At 35.3% G+C, this 26,936-nt stretch overlaps 1 protein-coding gene across 4 annotated transcripts in view; it reads right to left on the bottom strand.

Moving 5' to 3' along the window:
• CCDC178 (coiled-coil domain containing 178) overlaps positions 1-26,936 on the bottom strand; it is a 538,381-nt gene that overhangs the window by 255,440 nt on the left and 256,005 nt on the right. For all 4 annotated transcript variants that reach the window (XM_074383637.1, XM_074383636.1, XM_039463712.2 and 1 more), the window contains 5 exons: positions 21,455-21,517; positions 19,725-19,886; positions 18,065-18,178; positions 13,016-13,161; positions 3,948-4,107 (listed from right to left, as the gene is read on the bottom strand). In XM_074383637.1, coding sequence (XP_074239738.1) covers positions 3,948-4,107; positions 13,016-13,161; positions 18,065-18,178; positions 19,725-19,886; positions 21,455-21,517 — 645 coding nt within the window. The remainder of the gene's footprint in view (positions 1-3,947; positions 4,108-13,015; positions 13,162-18,064; positions 18,179-19,724; positions 19,887-21,454; positions 21,518-26,936) is intronic.

Here is a 26,936-nt window from a genome sequence, read left to right as displayed (position 1 = left end):
CTCTATTCTGTTAAGTACTTGTGATGATTGAAACACCAGATCTGCGCAAAAACATGAGGTATTCCCTGACACAGAATTAGCACTCTTGCCGCCAATCTTCAAATTAAAATTTTCATTCCTCAAGCAGCAATAGATTTTAACAAGTTACTTTAAAAAGCAACGCAATGAGCCTAGTTTATATAATTAATGTGTGATTAATTGATGCTTAATCCTATCAGAAGTTATTTTTGAAAGAAATATAAATTATGTAAAGCAGATTCCTAACTTAAAAAAATTTCATGTTATAGTAAAATAGTCTTTGGGACAGAAGGTTGTTAATAAGGCAAATTACTCTTGCCTGGGAAATTCATTGGTCAGTTCCTCTAAATGTTTCCAGGTTTATCACACATTCATTTGCCACAATTGAGACCACAGTATATGTGATTTTTTTTTTTTTTTTTTTACTAAAAGTAATCTCTAATTTTCAGAACAGTGGATGAGGCCACAATTTGCTGTTTGTAATCTAGATGTGGTCATCATATGTATAATTTGGGTGTGACCACTATATTCAAATCTATTTTTCATATCTTCCATCTTCCTGCTGATGTATCTTGAAAACGGAGCCTAGGGTTTTGGTCATTCAACACTGAGTGCCTTGAATACAGTAATACTCATGAAATAGTTGTGAGAATGCAGAAATGATGAGTGACCAATAGGATAATAATATATAAATTGTAATAATCTTTACAATATCTCAGAAATTAAACTTGTTTCAAATTTTTACTATTCCAGTATCTGGTAGTCAAATGAAACAATGCATTAAGCTAAAGTTTTTCCACATGAAAGTGTCAAAAATAATTTAATATCCAAATTTGGGACTGCTATAGCCAGAGGAAGAGTATTTCCTGAGAGTAGAAAATATGAAGCAGAATAAAAAGCAATTAACTCTACAAGGAATGGGAGATTGTCTCCACTAGATCTCTATCTCGAAATTATTCTTCCAATGTAATTCATTGTACCTCTCTCACAAGCTAAATTATAGAGGGAGAGCAAATCTATGGAAGAACACACAGAGAAATGCAATAACATAGACAATACAGCTGGCTTTCTAAGGACAACTCATAACAAATTATATAATATATAAGCTCAAGTTTTGTACAGATCTTTCCAAAAGCAAGGACAAACATCAGTAGCTAAAGCTATAGTCCTCTGATGAATATGGTACACTGAAAATTTAATATTAAGCAATGGCATTTGCAAATTATAGAAGTTGGTAAAAATGCCACGGCATTATAAACAATCTACGATTTAGGATATATGATATGAAATTGCCTACTGAAGAGAGATCAAAGTTAACTCCAGAACAATGCTGTCTGTATGTTATCTGAAGTTTGTGTATATTTCTTATTTTTTAGCTGTTTGTATTTCTAATTCTACGGTGTGTTTTCTCATATTCTCTGTTAACTCTACTGTGGCTTTTATGAAGTATTTTATTAAATAATCCTTACAGATGACCCATAATTTTTATCAATTCTTTTGTCCAAAAGGGACACCTTGGATTAGTAACATTACATTTATAATGATGCCTTTAATGAGACTCATTTCTTCGCAGGAATCCTTTACATTACATTCACATTTACAAACTTGCCCACTTCCTAAACAGAAATGAGGTCAGATTTCTATGAGAAATCACATTGTTTTTTCACTATTTAATACTCAATAACTGATAATAATCATAGATAAATAGCATCATTAATGATGAGGCACATCAATCTCTAAATTCCACGTCTTCAAACTATATGATTCTTGTCATATAAGGTGAATGCACAACAAAGCGCTATCCAAGAAACTGGTAAGAGAAAACTTCACGTAAATTTAAGGTTATTTGACAAGCACTGTTGACACAGTTAAGAGAATCCTTAAGTGTTAGAAAGCAATAGGCGATTTAACCATTTTCACTAGAGTGGGAAGTATTTGGAAAAGAAAGAGAATGGGACAGAGAGAGAGAGATAGAGAGATTGATTCAGCTTCTGCACCAGCATGAGTTTGGTAAAGCATCAGGAGTATTAGGCTGGCGGAGTTTGAACAGTACTTCTAAAATGTTCCTGCTTCTTGCTACTATTATGCATGTGGACAACAAAATTATCCAAACAAGCATCCACTATCTATTTATTTATTCATTAATTCAACATGTATTTATTGGATACTTCTGGCCAGACATAGTACTGAGATTTTAGGATATATAGAAGAATATGAAAGAAATTTTCCTCCCCTTAGAGAAGACATTATTATGGCAGGAGATAGGCAGACAAAAAAAGGTATAAATGAATTAGCAAAACAAGTTTAAATAGAGATCAGTGCCCAGGAAAAAACATGAGACCATATAATTCTTCCAAGTGGCTGGGGGTGGGTATACTTGGGAGTAGAAAGGCAAGGACAGGCTTTTTGATGAAAAGAAATGCAAATCTCAATAATTTAGAGGCTAGTTACAGAGGATGTTTTATTCATCTCTCTCCTGCTGACCATCTTTTGCCATTTCACTAATTATTATTGTTCCATTATAGTGCTGGAATGCCAGTCGATAAATGATTATTGAGACCCCACTGTGTTCTCAGCACCACTATGATTGGAAAATGTGGTTGAATTAAAATACCTAATTCTACTGCTGTAATAAAATATGAGATGGGGAAGAATGCTTAAGTCGGTAAATAGCTTAAGCCTTCTTGTTCTGAGAGGTGCATTGTAGCCTAAGCTCCCTCCAATCCATTCCTAGCTCACATATCTGAAACTCAGCCATAGGTTTCAGCAGCTCCTCTAAGAAGAGGCATCATGTATTGCCACTAGATGGCACCAATTATTTTCATATTTTTAGGTCAAAAAAACCCTTTTTCTAAAATGTAATGGCCACATTTAAGATGGAAGAATCTTACTTAGCATTTTTATTAGTAAAATATTATTCTCTTCTTAACAATTTTCGTATAGACAAACCACAGCAATAGAACTAAAGAAGACATGTTCTTTCACCCACATACTTGTTCATTCAATGTACATTTGTTCCAAATAATCTTTAAAAAACTGTTCTCACATGTCTTTGGTTATGTAAAAAGTAGGCAAAGTAATTGAAATATAGATATAATAATTGAATATATAAATGTTATATTTGACTAAATGAATATAAGGATCAAAATAGCTGATATAAGTATATTATGAAACTATATATACTTTGAAAACTTTCACAGAAAATAGTTTTAAAATAGTACAGAAAATTATTTTCTTTTTTAGAAAAAAGTCCCATTGTATCTTTCAAAACTCTTTAATATTTTTAAATGCATTTTAAAAATAGTACTAACACAAATTACAATTAAATGTAACAAAAACTATTGTGAAATGTAAAATGGGATAGGACTCATTTAACTGAATGCAAACGTTTTATAAGTATAGCTTTATACAATTTGATTAGTAAAAAATCAGGTCTAAAAGACATTTTAATACAATTTCTATTTTTCAAACAAGTAAACTTATAGGTCCATTAGGATATTATGAAAATTTTTTCTATAGGAAAAGAGCATGACATATTTTCATTCCTCGAAAAAGTTGGTTGGTAAACATTCGAAGTATATTCATTCAGAAACAAATGATAACCCTTATCACATCTTTCATTAAATGCATAAAAAGGCTCTGGAATAAATACAGTCTACATTTTTATATTAATAGAGTTCAAAATAAAATAAAGTATGATAATAAATGAGAGTGCACATAAAATGCATTGAAAAGTATAATATGCTCTATGAATATGTTATAATTACTTAGAAGAGACAATGAAAACTTACAGGTTTATTATGCTAACAAATTTATGTTTAAAATCTGAACATCCTTGCTACTTCAGGATAAAAAGTGCCTCAAAATAGCTGCTAATTTAACTATAACTATATTTCATTCATTCTGAAACAGTCAAAAATAATACTTACCTGAGTCTGTTGAAGAGTTTTTTGTCTTACAGCAAGGAGCACTCTAAATCTCTGATCTTCCTCAAAGAGTCTCTCTTCACAGTCTTTTTTCTCTTGCATAAAATGATCGAACACAGCTTGTGCATGTTCTCTTTTAAATCTCACACTTATAAATTTGTTCCTATGAAGAAAGAATTTCATGTGCCACTAATCAATTCACATTTTATTTTATAAAATACATTTATGATACATTTTAAAAGACCCAAAATGAAAAATCTTTAAGAGCCTTCAGCTGACAGGCCTTGGAAGAAATCCCTAGTTTTTTCCAAAGGCCTGCTTCCATAGGGCTACATATAATTATCCAGGTAGAAGAAAATATATGGAAAAACAGTGGATTCTCTTGGTTGCCTATCCAGCATGCTTCTGGTCTTTAGGTATTTCAAGAAAACGCTTCCTCCAAGCAGCATGTAACTCTAGAGATATATTCTGATTAGATTAGTCCAACCAGCATATGACCCATTGTCTAGAAGTGAGCAGAAATATTAAGATAGCTCAATGAAGTGAGTGAGAAGGGCTTACTTCCATGTAGAAGAGCTCATACCCACTAAATGTGACTTATAACTCATGTTTTCAAAGTTGCTACCAACAGCCATAGTGGAGACAGAAAAAAAATGAGTGCCTGGTGTTGAGTTGTTGAATCAACCAACCCCGCAACATCCCTCCCTCCCATTATATCAGATGATGCACTTTTTTGTTGTTATTTAAGCTGATGTTATATAAGATGATGCATTTTTTATTATTATTTTGTGCTTCCTGTTACATAAGATGATACATTTTTTTATTGTTTAAGCTGGTATGTGAATAGGTGTGTATATACGTATGCGTGTGTGTGCATGTCTATATTTTATTGTTTGCAATTAAATACATCCTAATGCAAAGGTAAATAACTTTTATGGCAAACTCAGTAATTATGCAAGGAACAATACTAGTAGAAAAGTATCAAAACGTGGTTAAACAATACTGGTGACAATAACCTGCTTGTCAAAGTTGAGCAGCAACTCAGTTTCCAGAATAAGGTATCTGAAAAAACCTCAGCACAGTCTAATTCTATCCACACTAGTGAGCAAGTCTACTGATATTGAAAATTAAATCATTTGCACAGTGAGCTATAAAGGCAGCAATACTAATATTTTGGGAAGGACTAAAATAGTATCTCTGCTTTTAAATAATATCCCATTTAATACAACAAAAACACCAGGAAATAATAATAAGATAGCCATCTACAGTTGAGGAACCTGAACTTGCATAATTAATTAGCTTGTGTAAGCTCAACTAGCTGGTAAATGACAGAACCAGAATTCAAATCTAGTGCTGCCTTTCTCTGATTCAGCAGTTCAACATTAAGTACTCATTTTTTCTCTCTTCATTATATCTGTTATCAGCAAATTTGAAAACATACCACCTTATTTACACTTAGTGGATGTGAGCCTTTTCTTCTACAGGAAATAAGGTTCTCCTTTTTCATCTATCTTGCCCTGATTTTTCCTTTACATCATTCATACCAATGACATTCCAAATTATTAAGTGATGTCTTATCAGTAGCCAATAATATTGACATCTAGGAGCATAAAGAACCAATTGAATTCACACAGGAAGGAGCTAGTATGACCAAAAGGATAAAATATTCATAGTTACTCCCCCCCAAAATTGATATATTTTGACTACATGTACTTTGTTCTCTGTATTTTGATATTGTATTATAGTATTTTATTAATTATATCTACACAGACATTTATATACACTATATACATGTATATCTATGCAACAAAATGGTGTTTCTTTCTTCCTAGTGATAAAACAAGCATACTTTGAAGTCTTATGGGTCTGGATTTTAATTTTCCACTTTCTAGGTAAGAAGCAATTATAAAAATTAAGTGAGGGTCAAGGATGACTTTGACTGCCATTATTTTTAACATGGATTTTAATTTTCCACTTTCTAGGTAAGAAGCAATTATAAAAATTAAGTGAGGGTCAAGGATGACTTTGACTGCCATTATTTTTAACACCATATTTTAATTGTCTTATATATGTGAGGTTTATCTCTCTGCAAAGATCTTCAGATACTTGAAGATACACTTTCCCACTTGTCATCTTTGTCCTTATTGGGGCCTGGCACTAGGCCCACTATGAGTTTCCAATAAATAATTAGTAACTTATGGGAACCTACTGAATATATAGGTAGATTATTCATAAAACGGCTGATTTTCCTTTGGAATCTCACTTTAGGGGGTCAATCAAAAGGGCACACACTTGGAATAGGATGGAGCTAAGCTAATGCTAGCTCTACCATGAGTTTAGAGTGTGATCTTAAGTTCTCTGGGCCTCTGTTTCTCAGCATTCATTGGAAATGATACAGTTTAACCATTTGCTATAAGAATTGGATGAGACAAGGTACACATATTGTCCAGGACGCACCTGGGACAATAGCAAGTCATTCAATGGTAGCTTTAAATATTATTTGGCATTATCTATCATCACTGCTAATTAATAGTTGTATAAGTAATTCTACAGTATTGGCTAATTCATTTTCTCCTTTTCTTGTTGGAAGGCAGGGTTTTGTCAAGTTTAGAGAGAGAACTGTTTCAATGGGACATGGAAACCACTCTTGTCTGAAAGGCCATATAATCCAGCGTCAGAAGAACTTAGGATTGAAATGGGAGGAAGCCTGAAGAAAAAATTTTCATCAGCTCCTGAATTAGATCTTTATAAGTTTAATGTAAGTTTTATAAATTCATATTTATATCTTTGAGTTCCAAGATATTCTTGCAGGTGTTAAAAAAGGTGGATAAATATCTTTCAAAGTAAATGATATGTTTCCCTGCTTTTTAACATAATATACTGAATATGAGTAGTCTTTTTCAGATAAAGCTGAATTATCATGTTGAACATAAGTTTTTACCCTATGATAATAGCTAAACAAATCCTTGATGGGGGCATTGACTTGACTCCATTGGAATGCATGGCATCAGGCTGGGCATAACTTTTTTTGACACTTTATCCCTCAAGCATTATGATTTTGCAAATGCTTATGTTAGCCTTCTATGTTTAAAGCAGGCTGTTATCCCTAAATGTGGACAGTGCATGTTCCTCTAATACTCCTCCAAGTCCAGTTCTCAGTGTTTTACAAGATAGAAAATGAGGAGCAAAATGAGTAAAGAAGGAGTACATAAGTTCTAGGTTAGGGTCTGTGGATACCCAATAAGCCTCAGCACATGATGATTCTCCAAGCCAAAGGCCTTACTAACCCTGAACAGCTATATCTCCGACTAATGAGGTGACTGATAAGAAACTTCTGAAGACGATAAATGTGAATAAATTGTATGGGGTTTTATAGACTATCTGAGTCTTAACTCCTACCTCAAAACTAACAAAAATGTCTGGGTGAAAAACCATAAATTATTAAACATGATGTATAAATACTGATACATCTGAAAGTAATGAAGAATATTATTAATATCATAAAGAATAAAAGTTATTCTCATTGGAAAGGGAGAAATATTCCCAGTTATTCAAATAAGAATAAACCCAGAGAAGCAATAAAAAATGAAAACAGTTTGATTATGCTTTTATAAACTAAAATTATTAAATATCATATATATATTCCACACCAAGTTATAGTTTAAAATATGAACCAGAGGCTAGGCGTGCTGCTAGCTGGGCGGGTCCGACCTGAAAAAAAAAAAAAAAACAAAAAAGGCAGTAGTGCAACGGAAACTCATAAAGCTCCAACTCCCTGGGACAGAGACAGACAACAGGTGGATAAACCCACAGAAATGGGTAGAAACCAGCGTAAAAAGGATGAAAACTCCCGAAACCAGAACACCTCTCCTCCTAAAAGTGATCACAACTCCTCACCAGCAAGGGAACCAGACCGGATGGAGAAGGAGGGTGATGAAATGACAGAATCAGACTTCAGAAGATGGGTAGTAAGAAACTACAATGAGCTAAAAGAACATGTTCTAACCCATCGCAAAGAAAATAGGAACCTTGAAAAAAGATTGGACGAACTGCTGACGAGAATGGACAGCATAGAGAGGAGAATAAGTGAATTAATGGAGCTGAAAAACGCAACACGAGAACTTCGTGAAGCATGCACAAGCTTCAACAGCCGAATTGACCAAGCAGAAGAAAGGATATCAGAGGTCGAAGACCAACTCAATGAAATAAAAAGAGAAGGCAAGAACAGAGAAAAAAGCGCAAAAAGGAATGAACAAAATCTTCAAGAAATGTGGGACTATGTGAAAAGACCTAATCTACGTCTGATAGGTGTACCTGAATGTGATGAAGAGAATGAATCCAAGCTGGAAAATACTCTTCAGGATATTATCCAGGAAAACTTCCCCAACCTAGCAAGGCAGACCAATATTCAAATCCAGGAAATACAGAGAACACCACAGAGATATTCCTCAAGAAGAGCAACCCCAAGGCACATAATCGTCAGATTCACCAGGGTTGAAATGAAAGAGAAAATGCTAAGGGCAGCCAGAGAGAAAGGTCGGGTTACCCACAAAGGGAAGCCCATTAGACTCACAGCAGATCTCTCAGCAGAAACCCTACAAGCCAGAAGAGACTGGGGGCCAATATTCAACATCCTTAAAGAAAAGAACTTTCAACCCAGAATCTCCTATCCAGCCAAACTCAGCTTCATAAGTGAAGGAAAAATAAAATCCTTTGTGAACAAGCAAGCACTCAGAGATTTCATCACCACCAAACCTGCTCTACAAGAACTCCTGAAAGAGGCTCTACACATATAAAGGAACAACCAGTACCAGCCACTCCAAAAACACACCAAATGGTAAAAAAGCAGCAACACAATCAAGAATCTGCATCAACTAACCAACAAAACAGCCAGGTAGCATCAAAATGACAGCATCAAATTCACACATAACAATACTATCCCTAAATGTCAATGGACTAAATGCCCCAATCAAAAGACACAGACTGGCAAATTGGATAAAAAGCCAAAACCCATCAGTGTGCTGTATCCAGGAAACCCATCTTACATGCAAGGATACACAAAGGCTCAAAATAAAGGGATGGAGGAAGATCTACCAAGCAAATGGAGAGCAAAAAAAGGCAGGAGTTGCAATTCTCATCTCTGATAAAATAGACTTTAAAGCAACAAAGATCAAAAGAGACAAAGAAGGACATTACATAATGGTAAAAGGATCACTGCAACAAGAAGAGCTAACGATCCTAAATATATATGCACCCAATACAGGAGCACCCAGATACATAAGGCAAGTTCTTAATGACTTACAAAGAGACTTAGACTCCCACACAATAATAGTGGGAGACTTTAACACCCCATTGTCAATATTAGACAGATCAACCAGACAGAAAATCAACAAGGATATCCAGGACCTGAACACAGACCTGGAACGAGCAAACCTAATAGACATTTACAGAACTCTCCACCCCAAATCCACAGAATATACATTCTTCTCAGCACCACATCACACCTACTCTAAAATTGACCACATAATTGGCAATAAATCACTCCTCAGCAAATGCAAAAGAACAGAAATCATAACAAACAGTCTCTCAGACCACAGTGCAATCGAGTTAGAACTCAGAATGCAGAAACTAACTCAGAACCGCACAGCTTCATGGAAACTGAACAACTTGCTCTTGAATGTTGACTGGATAAACAATGAAATGAAGGCAGAAATAAAGATATTCTTCGAAACCAATGAGAACGAAGACACAACATACCAGAATCTCTGGGACACATTTAAAGCAGTCTCTAGAGGAAAATATATAGCAATGAGTGCCCACATGAGAAGAAAGGAGAGATCTAAAATTGACACCCTATCATCAAAATTGAAAGAGCTAGAGGAGCAAGATCAAAAAAACTCAAAACCTAGCAGAAGACAGGAAATAACTAAGATCAGAGCAGAACTGAAGGAAATAGAGACACAAAAAACTCTTCAAAAAATCAATAAATCCAGGAGCTGGTTTTTTGAAAAGATCAACAAAATAGACAGACCACTAGCCAGATTAATAAAAAAGAAAAGAGAGAATAACCAAATTGATGCAATAAAAAACGATAAAGGGGATATCACCACAGATTCCACAGAAATCCAAACCATCATCAGAGATTATTACAAACAACTCTATGCACATAAACTAGTAAACCTGGAAGAAATGGATAAATTCCTGGACACCTGCAACCTCCCAAGCCTAAACCTGGAAGAAGCCGAAACCCTGAATAGACCAATAACATGGTCTGAAGTTGAGGCAGCAATAAAGAGCCTACCACCCAAAAAAAGCCCAGGTCCAGATGGGTTCACAGCTGAATTCTACCAGACATACAAGGAGGAGCTGATACCATTCCTTCTGAAACTATTCCAGACAATCCAAAAAGAGGGAATCCTTCCCAAATCATTTTACAAGACAAACATCATCCTGATACCAAAACCCGGCAGAGACTCAACAAGAAAAGAAAATTTCAGGCCAATATCCATGATGAACATAGATGCAAAAATCTTCAATAAAATACTGGCAAACCGATTGCAACAGCATATCAAAAAGCTCATCCACCATGATCAAGTAGGATTCATCCCGGGGATGCAAGGCTGGTTCAACATACGCAAGTCCATAAACGTAATTCACCACATAAACAGAACCAAAGACAAAAACCACATGATTATCTCGATTGATGCAGAGAAGGCTTTTGACAAAATTCAACAACCCTTTATGCTAAAAACCCTCAATAAACTAGGTATTGACGGAACGTATCTCAAAACAATAAAAGCTATTTACGACAAACCAACAGCCAATATCATACTGAATGGGCAAAAACTGGAAGCATTCCCTTTGAAATCTGGCACTAGACAAGGATGCCCTCTCTCACCACTCCTATTCAATATAGTACTGGAAGTTCTAGCCAGAGCAATCAGGCAAGAAAAAGAAATAAAGGGTATCCAAATTGGAAAGGAGGAAATCAAATTGTCTCTATTTGCAGATGACATGATTGTATATCTGGAAGACCCCATCATCTCAGCCCAAAATCTCCTGAAACTGATAAACAACTTCAGCAAAGTCTCAGGATACAAAATCAACGTGCAAAAATCACAAGCATTCCTATACACCAGTAATAGACTTCAAGAGAGCCAAATCAAGAACGAACTGCCATTCACAATTGCTACAAAGAGAATAAAGTACCTAGGAATACAACTAACAAGGAACGTAAAGGACCTCTTCAAGGAGAACTACAAGCCATTGCTCAACGAAATAAGAGAGGATACAAACAGATGGAGAAACATTCCATGTTCATGGTTAGGAAGAATCAACATCGTGAAAATGGCCATACTGCCCAAAGTAATTTACAGATTCAATGCTATTCCCATCAAGCTACCAATGACCTTCTTCACAGAACTGGAAAAAAACACCTTAAACTTCATATGGAACCAAAAGAGAGCCCGCATAGCCAAGTCAATTCTAAGCAAAAAGAACAAAGCGGGAGGCATCACACTACCGGACTTCAAACTATACTACAAGGCTACAGTAATCAAAACAGCATGGTACTGGTACCAAAACAGAGATATAGACCAATGGAACAGAACAGAGGCCTCACAGGAAATACAACATACCCACAACCATCTGATCTTCGACAAACCTGACAAAAACAAGCAATGGGGAAAGGACTCCCTGTTTAATAAATGGTGTTGGGAAAACTGGCTAGCCATGTGCAGAAAGCAGAAACAGGACCCCTTCCTGACACCTTACACCAAAATTAACTCCAGATGGATTAAAGACTTAAACATCAGACCTAATACCATAAAAACCTTAGAAGAAAATCTAGGCAAAACCATTCAGGACATAGGTGTAGGCAAGGACTTCATGACCAAAACGCCAAAAGCAATGGCAACAAAAGCCAAAATAGACAAATGGGACCTAATCAAACTCCACAGCTTCTGCACGGCAAAAGAAACAGTCAGTAGAGTGAATCGGCAACCAACAGAATGGGAAAAAATTTTTGCAGTCTACCCATCTGACAAGGGGCTGATATCCAGAATTTACAAAGAACTAAAGCAGATCTACAAGAAAAAAACAAACAAGCCCATTCAAAAATGGGCAAAGGATATGAACAGATACTTTACAAAAGAAGACATACAGGAGGCCAACAAACATATGAAAAAATGCTCATCATCACTGGTCATCAGAGAAATGCAAATCAAAACCACATTGAGATACCATCTCACACCAGTTAGAATGGTGATCATTAAAAAATCGGGAAACAACAGATGCTGGAGAGGATGTGGAGAAATAGGAACACTTTTACACTGTTGGTGGGAATGTAAATTAATTCAACCATTGTGGAAGACAGTGTGGCGATTCCTCAAGGACTTAAAAATAGAAATCCCATTTGACCCAGCAATCCCATTACTGGGTATATATCCAAAGGATTATAAATCATTCTACTACAAGGACACGTGCACACGAATGTTCATTGCAGCACTGTTTACAATAGCAAAGACCTGGAACCAACCCAAATGCCCAACGATGATAGACTGGATAGGGAAAATGTGGTACATATACACCATGGAATATTATGCAGCCATCAAAAACGATGAGTTCACATCCTTTATAGGGACATGGATGAACCTGGAAACCATCATTCTCAGCAAACTGACACAAGAGCAGAAAATCAAACACCATATATTCTCGCTCATAGGCGGGTGTTGAACAATGAGAACACATGGACACAGGGAGGGGAGCACTACACACTGGGGTCTGTTGGGGGGAAATGGGGGAGGGGCGGGGGGTGGGGAGGTGGGAAGAGATAGCATGGGGAGAAATGACAGATACAGGTGAGGGGACGGAAGGCAGCAAAGCACACTGCCATGTGTGTACCTATGCAACAATCTTGCATGTTCATCACATGTACCCCAAAACCTAAAATGCAATAAAAAAAAAAGAAAAAAAAAAAAAAAAAGAATGCATTTTAAATATGGAAAATAAACCTAATTTCTTTTATTAATATTTTAATACACTTCATATTTTGATAAAGTTTAAGTACTTACTTTAACATTTCAAGTTTCTGCTCAAAACCTTTCTTTTCGTCTTCTTTTGCTTTTAATTCCTCATTCAATGCATTTATTTTTTCAAAAAACATAGTTGTCTTACTTTTAGCCACTTCTATGTTATTAAAAATTAGTGAGCGTCTAGTCTAAAAAAAAAATATATACAGAAGTGTTTTAAGTACTTGGATTTTCAAATCCCTGCTATTTGGGGACACAATTACATTGGCTGTGTGAACAATTAAAAGTTAACAGTGGGTCAGACCTGATGGCTCATTCCTGTAATCTCAGAACTTTGGGAAGCCAAAGCAGGAGGATCACTTGGAGCCAGGAGTTCAAGACCAACCTGGACAACAAAGCAAGCACCTGGTCTCTACCCCAAATTTTTTAATAGCCAAGTGCAGTGGTTCACACCTGTAGCCCCAGCCACTTTGGAGGCTGAGATGGGAGGATCACTTGAGTGTAGAAGGTCAAGGCTCCAATGACACGATTGCTCCCCTGCACTCCCCAGCTCAGATTGAGACCCTGTCTCTAGAAAAACAACTGAGGTTTATATTCTCCACTACTGTATCTGATAAATTTTCTAAAAAGTAAAACGATTTATTCTCTCTGTCCCACACAAACTTTCTCCCCTTTCCAAACACACACCTAAATGCACACCTTATAAGCATGTCATTTCAAGATTTAAATGTGTAGCCACTGGTTTTCAAACGTGTACAAAGTGCATTGGCAGGTGGACAAGGATATATGTTGTTCTGATCTTTCCAGGAAAAGAAGCCAATATTTACTACCAGCACAATTTTTCGTGGTAGGCCTGTGCAATTCCAGAATGAAGATTTGATTGTGCATCTATATTTGTGTCATCCATTTATGACTGTTGGGGTTCAAATGGGACTGAGTGACTCACTGATGGACTGTTATTGAACTGTTTCCCACATTCAGCATGGCTGCTAATTAGTGTTACTCTCCTAATTGATTCTGCAGATTTCTACGGCTCCTTCTGCCCCCACTATCCTCTATTTTCTTCATATGCTTCCAAATCCTTTTCTTACTCATAGATTTCATGAATAAAAACTAGTATTTTATATTTATTTTCCTATAAAACATTGTAATTTGTCCAAGATTTTGAACACTGGGTACTGCATTTGAATTTTCATATCCTTCCTGCTTTGTTTCCTTTTCTGCAAAGTTCTGAAAATTTTCTACTGATAAATGAGTTTTTTTTATCCTTATACTAAAATGTAATGGAAATATAGCTAACTAGAATTTGTTGATGGGCCCACTGGAGTATTAAGTTATGGGTGGTGGGAGGAAGTAAACTCAAAGACAGAAAGCAGAAGAGAGTGAGTATGGGTCCTCTGAGTACTGCGTGCTCGCTATACCTAAATTTGATGTTTAAAGTCAGATTTCATCATTCATTTCTTAGTTTTAGATGAAGATTCTCATCCTCAAAGGAACTTGGTTTTGCATATCTTTTAACACATTGCAAAATTATTTAGCTAATATAGTTATGATCTGGTCATCTATGCTCATAAGCAAGATCACTGGTGAATTTGTTTCTTATGCTACTAATTTTTGGTTATGGTTGTAAGGTTTTAGTTTCATTATAGAATGATTTTAAAAGATTTCCATGCTTTCTTATGCTCTGTCAGTGGTATGTGTAGAGAAGCTCATACAGTATCTTGACTCATTCTTGGTTTTATTGGTAGGGTTTGGACAAATTCAATTTCTTCTCTAACCACTGATCTATTGTGTTTTATTTCTTTTAACCCAGTTTTCACCATTTGTATTTTATAAATAAATCATACACTTCATATAGATCTTAAAAAAAAATCCTATGCCAAGTAGTATTCTTTAATTTACTCTGCATATAATTATATCCCTTTAAAAAATATATATCCCTTTTAATCATTCTATGGTTGCTCTTAGTAAATATGTTAAATGTTTTTAGGCTTTTTAAAAACTCAAAATCATTTATTGGTAACGTCAAATTATTATATTGGCCTATGTAATAAATTTTATTATATAATTTGTCATTATTAGTAATTTATAAATAAATGGTAATATGTATTTTAGTTACTTCTTAGCACAGAAGCAAATTAATAACAGAAATATGATTTTAAGATACTCTATACTAGAGTACGAATTCCAGTCTCTACTTAGTAGAAAAGGCAATGGGGGTGAGGGAGTAATCATGGGTGTTACAATGCACCAATGGTTGTACCATGCATTGTATTTGAACTATGCCTTTTATGACTCACAGTAACAATATAATCAATATTATATCCACATTACAATAGGAAATCCAGAGTAGTCCAAGATAGAATAGCTAGTTTAAGTGGTGACAACTGGTTAAATACTAGATTTCTCTGACTCCAAAGCCTTTACTATTATTTTCTCTATACCAAAACTGGCCCTTGCCCTTTGTCACTGCTGCTAAAGGAACTTACGTGAGATTTTAGTATACATAGTAGGTATTGGCATGCATGAGTTTGAGATTGGATAGAAGGGAATTCTTGCTACTTGGGAATTTAAACTCTTTAAACCTCAGCTCTTAATTTATATAAATGGAATAGTAAGTACTTCACAAGGTCGCTGTGATAATTCAATAAAATGATCTGAGCCATGTTTGCCCTTTGTCAGCACATTGAAATCAACATTAACAAATGTTGTTGATAATAACGAAGCTAACAAGAGGTAGCTGACCTACCTAACGTCTACTGATAATATTGGCTGAAGACAATACACATGCTGGGAAAATGATTTTCTTTTCTGCTCTGAATTGACCCAGTCATTTTTCACTGCTGTAGTAATCACATCTTCCACTTATGACTCCTAATTCCCAAATTCTAGTGTGCAAGAAATGCCACTAACGAGGATACTCTCTTAAGTATACTTGAATGTATTTAAGCATTTGACTATTCAGAGAAACCCACAAAACCCTGGGTACCAGACAGGGATAGGGCTGCTCATTGTTAAGAAGTCTACATCAAATATACCCCATAAACCCTGCAATTCACTCACTTCATTTTCTGTGCATAGCCTCATGCACTCTGAGTCATCTTCCTCAGAGAAGCTACTCTCTCCTTCATCTGAAGACGTGACTATAGTGCCTAATAGACCTAGCAGGCACTGAATTCATACATAAGACAACAGCATTAAAGTTGCAGTGCTCTTGGACTTTTCTCTCATTCTTTTGGCTAAAAAATATGCTGACTCCAACAGTTGAGTCTGGGTTCTATTTCCATCTCTATTGAAGAAATGAGTCTTCCCTTTGCCAAACTGTTATTTTAAAATATTCTTGTGACACAGATGGGGTAAAAAAAAAAAAAGAAAGAAAAAGAAAAAAAGAAAGAGATAGATGGACATGAGATAAATAGGAAGAGTGACTTTCCAGGAAATTGATGAGAAGCACTTTGTGCCTGTGGTGTCTGAGAACATGGGGTGGGGGAAGAGGGCGGCCAGAAAGGCAAAGAGGTGTGTACAAGGAGCATCGCTTGGGAGTGATGAGGACATCATTATAGTTCTGGTCACAGTGTCTTTTATAAAATGCAAATAAATGTAAATTATTAAAAAAATTTTTTTTGGCTCATGAACTATACTTCTTTTGTGAGCCGTGGCTTCAACAGGGCATTACATAATTTAGAAACCTTCTGCTTTACACTCTCTTCATCAAAAGCAAAGCCAGTGTAGGTCTTTTCCTGGCAAAACAGAATATCATTTTACCATGTAAAGTCAATCCTTTATTTTAATTGACAACTAAATAGTTTGAGTACAAAACCAGTAGTAAGGTGAATGGAAAAAAGTTGATGTTAATTGGCTAAGTGAAGATGCTTTCTAAGAACAAAATCTTAGTAGCAGTTGGCTTAAAATTTAAAGAATTATGTATATGTTTTTACATTAAATTATTGTCTTTTGAAATATTAAAATTTAGTCAAATTATATGATAGAATATTAAAATTAAAATAATTTAATTACATTAATAATTCTAAGCTCTCTACCTGAAAAGAAAATGCTCACTAGTTTTAAGCATGTTTATATTAAATGTGATACTTTGTAGTTTCAGAGTGACAGATTGACGATTTTTGGCTAAAACAGTAGATATATGTCAGTAGAAGATTCCAGCCATTTAACAAAAGCGTAATCATGTTATTTTTTATTGTTTAATTTTGACTTTTCTCCTTTTCTTCTTGTCCTTCTCCTTCCTCCCTTCCTTCCTTCCCTTTTCTTCTTCTTTTCTTCCCTCCCTCCCTCCCTTCCTTCCTTTTCTTCCTTCCTTCTTTCTTTCCTTCCTTTTCTTTCTTCCTTAGTTTTTTTAGGCTGTTGTAGCAAAATATCTTAGAATGAGTACTTTATAAACCACAGAAATGTATGTCTTAAAGTTCTAGAGCTAAGCAATCTAAGAACTAGGCAACAACAGATTTGAAGCCTCCCTCTCTGCTTCAGAGACGGTATCTTCTTCCTTCATACTCATGTGGTAGAAGGGCAAGCAAGATTCCTGGTCCCTCTTTTATAGAGGTATTAATCCCAACAAGCTCTCATCATCTAATCACCTCCTCAAAGCCTAGCCTCTTGTTGGGGATTTTGTTTCAACATATGAATTTTGGGGGACTGCAAACATTCAGACCATAGCAATTCCCTTCGTACTTCCTTTTCTCCCTCTGTTTTTTCTTGCTTTCTTCCCTTTTTCTTTCTTTTCTTCATCTTCATTTTTTTTTTTTTTTAATCTCCAAGCAGAAGGAGACAGCATGGCAATCACAGAAAACAGTAGACTTCTGCATGAATCCAATATTAAATTTTCCCTATATTTATCCTGATTAGGAACCATGTCCCTAATAAACTAGACCAGTGAGAAAGATATTGTAAGAGAAAGTAAATGAAAACACAAGGACTGTGTGTGTGAGTGTGTGTGCTTTTATCCATACATAGTTGACTTAGCACAACCAGTAAGAAATAAGACACATTCATTTAAAATTAAACTTGCTTGAATAATTTTTACTCATATATGTAAACTGTAAATTCAAAATTATATTTTGAAATTAAATATCTCACCTCAGTTTCTGCTAGTGCATCAAGGGTTTTCCTCCCCTTTTTTCGTAATTTTTTCTTTATTTTTTCTATCTTTTTTTTAATATCATCTTTCTGCTCAAGAATGTTATCAAGTATCTAGAAGACATTCAGATATTAAGATGTGCAGCATTTGTAACCCAATTATCCTCATTTAGGCCAAATAGTACTTAAGTGACTATTTTAATAACAACAGCATTTATTTTGGCAAATAAAGGAAAAGAACCACCACACATGAATTACAGAAACATACTGTAAAGTCTCAGAAATCTCAATAGTCTACTTGCATTATGTGAGAAAGACAAAATCTAATGAGTTTTAGTTAAGTAACAAAAATAAATAAGCTTACATAGAAATTATGAATTTTTGTTATAATATTTATTTTAATCAAAACTAAAACTCCAAATACAAATGTAAGCAAAAATGTGTAAAAACGTATTCTTCCTTAGTGTGTTCTAAATTATTAATTCTTATAATTTATTAACTATTAAAATATAATCAAATCAAAAATGATTACTGAACTACAAGAAAACATAAAACCATGGCTGTTATAAAATCAGAGAAAACAAAAACCATTAATTTTTTCTGGAATTCATTGTTGTAGTCAGACAACTACACTGAGGCTTTTGATGCAATTAATAAATTTCCATCATTAATGTAAGGGGTAGCCATCATTAAAATCATTTATCCTACTAGATATTTGTACTCATTATATATTTATTGCAGGAGCATGATGATAGCACTTAGGGGCCCTAAATAGAGTGGTACTCAGAATTTGTTGTTCCATGCTTCATGATCTTGTACAAGTTGCTCAGGCTGTTTGAGCACAAATTTTCACATGTCTTTGATACCAGTAAACTCCCTCTTGCCTATTTCATAGGAAGGCTTTGAAGCACAAAAATCCTTTAACATAGAAACACTTTGTAAATCACAATTTTAAGAAATAAAGACATTTTGTAAATTATAAAGGATTAAAAATATAAAATTACATTATTATTTGAAAAGGGAAAAAAAAGTCTTGTTGCCAAAATGGCTCAAATAAATATATGTATGGCCTGCCTGCAGGGAAGGACAAGAATGAATAACTCTTGCCACACCCTCTACTTCTCCAAAAGACTAATGACAGGATTAATACATGGTTTTTGGCTGAATTTTTCTTTGGGAAGGGCTAGTGATATCAGTTACTGCCATCAACTTGTAATTTTGAAAATATTTTATCAACATTTGCTTTATTTTTCATCCTAGCTGTCTAAATATCTACATGCATCAAAAATTTACCATAAAAATGTCAAGATCTCTTACATTTTATATGCAAATAAGCACAACTTTAGCATCTCATTAGGAAGGAGTAAAGACTTTGAATTAATTTTAACATAATGAACGTTCACGCCAGATAAGTCACTACTCACACCTGAGAACTGCTTTTCCCAAGTACACTCTAAGACTATGGAGTTCTAGATAATAGCATTCATGGTCTTTCTATATAGTTTCCCTGTAGATCAAATTGTCCTGAAATAGTTACTTAGTTTGCACATACTTTTCCTATGTGAAATCATAATTTTCCAAATAATAATGTAAAATTACACATGTAACTTGATAATGTATATATTTCTGCCAATTGATTTTTGGATTATTAAGTGCTTACAGCAGAATGTTCTTTGTAGAGATTTCTGATTCTTTCAGCTTCATCTTCTAGTTGACGCAGAGGGTCCTCTAGTTCTGCCAGTGATACAGCGCATATTGCTTTCTTTTTCATAAGCTCTTTCCTCTCAAGTGCCTGGACTTCGTGCATGGCATACAGTTTTTTCTGCCAGCAAAAATTTTAAAAAATTCATTCAGTTATTAATTACTTAAACATTTATTGAGCCTCTTATTCAGTGATAGGCAGTAATATTTGTTATTTGAAAAATCAAATAATACAATAAATGCCACAATAAAGTGAATACAAACGTTGTGTGTGTGTATGTGTGTGTGTGTGTATGTATGTATGTATGTGTGTGTGTGTGTGTATATATATATATATATTTTTTTTTTTTTTTTTTTTTTTTCCCCACAAGCAGAGTCTTGCTCTGTTGGCCAGGCTGGAGTGCAGTGGCATGATCTCGGCTCACTGCAACCTCTCTCTCCCAACTTCAAGTAATTTTCCTGCCTTAGCCTTCTCAGTAGCTGGGATTACAGGCATGTACCATGCCTGGCTAGTTTTCGTGGTTTTAGTAGAGAAGGGGTTTCTCCATGTTGGCCAGGCTGGTCTCGAACTCCCAACCTTAAGTGATACACCCACCTCAGCCTCCCAAAGTTCTGGGATTACAGGCATTAGCCACTGCAACCCAGTTGAATATAGTGTATTTAAAGTGAATACAGTTATTGTTAGAAGAAATGAGAGAAACATTTTAATTGACAATAAAAATCAAGCATTTAAAAAATATATTACCCAGCCCAAAATGTCAAAATCAAACATTTTAAGTAAGGATTGGAGGACACCAAGTTAGAGAACACACTAGCAATGTATCTTGAAATATATGCCAGTCCTGTAATGTAAGACAAAGCAAACTCAGAGGAATTTAGTAACAAAATATTAAACAAAAAGGTCTTTCCAGTTAGACACTTAGAAATAAAACATATGTATAGAAATAAACTAGGAAAATTAGAGTTTTGAAACATAGAAGCACACACTGCTTCTATGTTTGAAAATGCCAAATTTCATAACAGAAAAAAAACCCCACAAAATTTATGTTTGCTTCAAGGAGAAGCAGCGGTGTAGATCATCTCACAAAACACTGTTTGAAACTGTTTTGACTCATTTTTTTCTCATAATAATAATAATACTAATTTCAATTATGTATGCATTTCTGCAGGAGAGATATTCTAGAAACATGCCGTGGATCAAAAAATCTAATTGAGATCCCAAAGGATATGCAGGTGGTAGATAAAGATTTTAAAAATTCAAGTTGATTTTGCTAGCTTACATGCTTTAATTTCAAAATATTTATATAGAAGTATCACAGCATATTTTTCTTTCAGGGTTAAATAAAGAAATTCAAGTGAAAGACACTAAGAGTAAAGAAAACATAACATCATCACAAAGCAAACTCAAGAGTCAGACACTTAAAAATAAGATCCCACTGCCCTTTTACTAGACTGGCAGAAATTCCCATTAAGCCACAAATTGAGATATGTGTATGGGAGGTCAGTTACTTTATGCATGATCAGACACTGCTGGTTGTACACAGAGGGCAACTGTCATCAACTAAGGAGAGAAAACTGCTGGCTTGCAAACCAAGTAGTGACAAGATGCCTCATTACAGGCAAATTTAAAATGCTAAGTAAAATGCAAATTAAAGGAAGAATAAAATATTAAAACCAAATTAGTATTACCTGAAGCACCATTCCAGCAGACACTTCACCTCGAGTGAGTTTTTTCAAGAATTCTTCTCTACCCTATATGTTAGCAATTTTTTAAAATAAGAGTTTTATTAATAAAATATAAAAAGTTTAAAAACAATTGCTAATATAATACAGATTTTTTAATGTTTCAATGTAGAAAAAAATATTAATTATAATTTAATATGTGTATTTTTAAAACCCTGGTCTTATTTGAGGCAAAGTAATTAAGTGGTACAGCATCAGCAATTAGACTACAGAATTTCAATTTTTTTCAGTTTGCATTTTATAGTCCTAAACTTAAAAAATAAAAGTAATGAGAAAGTGAAACCAGGTAGTCATCAATTTCTTTTTTTAAAAACCATCTTCTTTTAAAAAAACCTTCTTTTAAACTTCTTTTAAAAACCAGTTTGTTTTTAATATTACTTTCCAGAATAAACATTCTACTTTCAAAACAAGACAGATGCAAGTCACATGTGAAGTGTACAAAATAAGAGCAGATTCTCCATTTGGCTGGAAAAATTCCTTTAAAAAAAAAATCATACCTTTAAAGTTCATAAGGAAAATCTTTTGAAAAATCTTTTCATTGCTACCTGGATAAACTGTTTTAAATTGTTCACGACTGACTTTAAATTATCACACAAAACCAGAATTGGAAGTAGTTCATAAAGTTCCTTCTGGCTTACATCTTGGAAACCCTGATTTGAGGAAGGAGTTGGCTGGGATTTAGGCTGTCCTCCAGATTTAAAAGTTACATATATATATGTATATGTATATAGTTTTGCAAGGAGGAGCAATGGAAATTCAGAAATGTCTCTAATACCCCTGCTTCAATACTGAATCCCTCATCATATCCCAGGGTCTATAGAGACAATACAAAGAAACAAGCCAGAATGCCTCTGCTCTAACACTTCCTCTACTCAATATCAAAACCATGAAAATTATGTTCACCTCAAGCAAAAGAATAATTCCAAAGAAGGAAACACGAAGGTGGTAAATAAAGCAGAAACTTTGAGATATCATTTTACTTAAGGATATATCTACATCTAAAATGAATTTATGCAATAATACATTTTGATAATCTTAAATAAATTAGCAACCTCTTCTAACATGATAGAAGATACAGCACAGTTTTCCAGTTTGTTTATTATTTAATAGAAATGAACAAAATTTAAAATGATTTCATAGACCGGAGAAAAATATATCACATTCCAAAATAGCTAGATTTGACCTTTGTCTGAAACTAACTCAAAAATGTGTATGTTTGGGTATGTGTGCTTTTGCTGTGTTTCATGTATTGAGAAAACACTTGGTGAATGGGGTGAAGCCAAAGAAACAAACGGCTATCAGATTATGCAGAATCTTTCAGGTACATTAATACAATTAGTGAAGAATAGTAAACAAACTGTATTTTAGAAAGATCACTCTGACTACAATATGGATTGTTTCATTTGTGTTTCCTTAATCACTCATCCATTCATTCTTTGAATTGTTTTGTTTGCTTTTTTAATTGTCAACTAGTAAGAAAGCAAGTCGTTGTTGAAATGAATTGAAGTCTCTTACATTGGATAAATCAATATTGTTTGAAAAGAACTTGTGGATGTATGGCTTGGAAAGACCTGCAGGCAGTATATGAGAAGTTTAAATAGGTAAGAAGTCTGAAGCTGCAAGAATAAGACACTTGTATTTCTCTGAAAAGATGAAAAATACTACATTTGAAATCTGTGTATCTATATAAAACCAACTCAACCTGTTACCAGTGGATAAATTTGTATACTTCATGGGCAAAACATCTGCAGCTTCTGTCTAGCATCTCAAAGAACTTTTCCAAGCTCCATTTTCTACCATGACCCCAAACCTCTGTGACCCAGACAGCCAGGTTAAATGACCAGTCACCAGGAAAGAAAGTACTCACTGGCTGGGCTGCCAATTGCATGCTTACCCAAGACCCAAGGCCACAGGGAGTGTTTCCAGGCAGATGTTCAAGGCCTTCCTATGATACTCTCCCCTTTACAGAAAATGGTCTACCCAAAGTACTGGAAAAAATGCCCAAGAAGCCAGACAGTTTCTGGGTGAATTACTGAGTACTTTCAAAACACCATAGAGTGCCCCAAAGACTGATACAGGGAGAGCTATGATGGTCAAAGGTCTTATATCACAGGGTCCAACATCTGAGAGAGGGGATTTATTTGTTTTCCCATCCTATTATCACAGGCATTGTTCCCTGTAGAGTTAACTCTAGAGTGGAGTTTAGTGTGTAGGATACACATGAAGGAGCATACTTGGATTCAGCTCCCGTGGACAGGAGAGGAACAAAGCAGGATTGGACAGAGACATACATAGGCTGAGCTGCAATAGAGCCCAGACAATCTCTATCAACCCCACAGCAAACCATGGGGCAAGAATGGTCCAACAGACTTGCCCCAAGTTGGACTAAGGTGGCAAGACTATCATTCTATTTCTATTGGTCATTAAATGTGAGCTACCCCAGGAATGGGAATGACTTAAGCAAAGTGACTGAGCTGATTCCTGAAGGAGAATCTGGGCAGTTACATTCACCAAACAATATAAATGCCATAGGTTACCTCGATGATAAAACTACCACTTGTACTACGCCTAGCAATGATGGCTAACATACATCATATGCTTTCTACGTAGAATTATCTTGTCTTAACTTCACAGTGAAATCTATAAAATAGTTATTAGTGTCCCTTTTGCACATAGGAAAACTGACAGAGATTACATAAATTGACCAAGCATACAATGCTGGCAGTTGATAGAACCAGGATAATCATTTACACAATCTGACAGAGAGTATCTCAGTGACACCCAGATATGTAGGAACCTTCAAAGTTATAGGAATATTTAATGTAGAGCCTTCTTACTTTTATGTAGGGCCTCCTTTAGCATGAGGCCTCCCAGGCAAATGGGACACCCCTTTAAATTCTGAATCGTTGCCACCTATAGTTGAGATTGAAGAACTAAGACTTCAGGCAAAAGGGTGCCAATTAGCTAGTGATGCCACAGTTGGTTCCAAAACAGAATGTGCTGGAAACTTATGAGCTCCTGGGGAGACACTACCTTTAATTATTCAACACGAATTACGTAGCTGCTGAGAAAAAGCCAGGGTTAAATGAGTTCAAATTACCAAGAGGAAAAATGTCACAAGAACTACAGTGTGGTCTGCTTGGTGAAATACTGATTGCCTACATTGAGCAAAATCCTCTAACCCAAGGCTATTTTATAATAATGTGTTGAATAGCTCATGAAATTTATGGAATGCCATACTGAGAGGGAAAAACAGAACGGCTGTATGAGTGCTCTAAGTATGGTCTCCACTGAATACACATCACTTTCACACCATGGTAAAGTTGAAAAACTGTAACTGGAATCATATTAACTCAGAGGCTGTGTGTATGTGTGTGTGTGTGTGTGTGTGTGTGTTAATTATCATATCCATTAGTGAAATAGCTTCTAGCACTTTGTTATATAATATTTGCTGAATGAATAATTTTTTGAACAAACAGGTTTATGATTAACAAGCAAGCTTGCTTTTGATCTCTAGGTTGGGGAATTAAATTATAAAAGTTACAGATTCTTTCAAACTAAAAATATGTCATTTAAAACAAATATCTTTATGTGAGGAGAAGCTCAGGGCCCATTATAATGTCACAATCACTTTATAAATAGTTATCTTTAAGATGGATGATAAAACAAGGCCTTTGAGATGTTTTTCTCAAAGAGATGGAGAGGTGGTAGAAAATGCAGGGAGGTTGATTCTGACTTAGGATTCCGTGTAACATATATTCGTAAAGTATAAATACCTGAAAAAGTGCTGAAGGAGGACTGCCTTCTCCAGAAATGTGGCCTGTGGCTCAGCTTGTGCTAAACCTTCAAGTTCCTCAAATTGTCTATTTATTGTAAAAGGAATGAAAGCCCAGAAAAACTGCCACTTAGCAACTGTTCCAATAATGAATTCAACTAAGAATCACTGATAGATGCTGAATCCACTGGACAAAAATGTGTTGGAAAAAATAGTTACACATTCTTAAAATATCACTCAACTGATTGCTTATTAATTACAATGGGGAAATAAATACATTTCTTGACCATAACTTTAACCAACTGATCAAAATATCACTAATAATGAGAGAAACATATACCATGTGATTGTGGACACAATACCATATTATTACGATTATGTAATGTTCCTCCCAGATGTGTTTAATTTGTATCTAATTCTGAAGAAACGAAAAGCTAAATCCATAGTGAGAGAAATTCTGCAAAGTAACTGGCCTAGACTCCTAAAAATGTCAGTGTAGTGAAAAAAAAAATACTTTTTTTTTTTTAAAGGAGAGATTTTTTAAGATTAAAGGAGACTCAAAAGTTATGACAGATATAGTGCACGGAGCTCAATGTCATATAGCAACCAATGGAATTAGAGAAATTTGCAAGTGGACTTTATATTTGTGTTCATCATCTAATTATTGCCTCTTAGCTCCAAATCTGCTGTTTTTAACTCTGATCTGTGATAATGGAGCTGGATCCTGTGAGCAGTTTCCTTTTGCAGTTTTACTTTTGGAGTAAAGTGAGGCTTTAACAACAGAGGGCAGGGGACAGGCAGGCTGAGCTGCAGCAAGGGGGCGCTGTGTCCTGGTTCATTGTTCCAGGGAACTGTTAAATTTTCTCCTTCCTCCTGCAGAACTGCCACCAGCTGGTGTGTGGGGAGATTCTCTGCCCACACACTCCAATCCACCTCCACCAAGTCTCTCCAGCAACTCGCAGATAGCTGCTGCTGAACCCTATGCTGAGCCACAGCCCCACCCTCTCCAATAAAGCTTCAGTCCGCTTGGGAGAGGGCAGCCTCTTCCATGCTTGCTCTTTCTTAGGGTGCTTTCTCTCAGCCCTCCAGGCACTGGCTGCTGCCTATGTTTGCTATTCCTGTGTTCTTTAGAGCAGGGTTGGCAAACTTTTTGTGAAGTGCCAGACAGTAAATATTTTAAGCTTTGCAGGTCATAAGGTCTCTGTCACAACGACTCAATTCTGGTTTTGGAGAAAAGGAATAAAAGAAATCAAAGGATCACTTTGAAGAGCTTGGAAGAAGCCTGGAGCAAAGGAAGTGACAGTATCTCAGAAGCTGGAAAGAGGGCACTTTAAAGTCACCTTTGACCTGCAGCCTGGTTTTAGCAGTCACAAGCCAGAAGGTGGCAGCAGAGAGCTACACTGCTGGAAGAGATTCCTGTACTCGGACAAAAGACAGCTGAAAGGAGGATGAACAGTGAATGCTGTGAGCTCAGAAACCCACGTTCAAAGAGAAAAAGGGCGCAACACCAAATAAACAGATCTAAGATCAGAATGAAAGAAATGACATCAGCTTACTCTCCAGTGACAGAGAAGCACTATCAGTAAAGTTAGAGAATTTATGTTACGTAAGATTTGAGATCAGGAAAGGAAGATGGATACTTTAAAACAAAGA

Source organism: Saimiri boliviensis, chromosome 13, assembly GCF_048565385.1.
Source record: "Saimiri boliviensis isolate mSaiBol1 chromosome 13, mSaiBol1.pri, whole genome shotgun sequence".
Classification (NCBI taxonomy): Eukaryota; Metazoa; Chordata; class Mammalia; order Primates; family Cebidae; genus Saimiri; species Saimiri boliviensis.
Note: the sequence above shows the minus strand (reverse complement) of the source record. Positions and strands in the feature narration are given on the sequence as shown.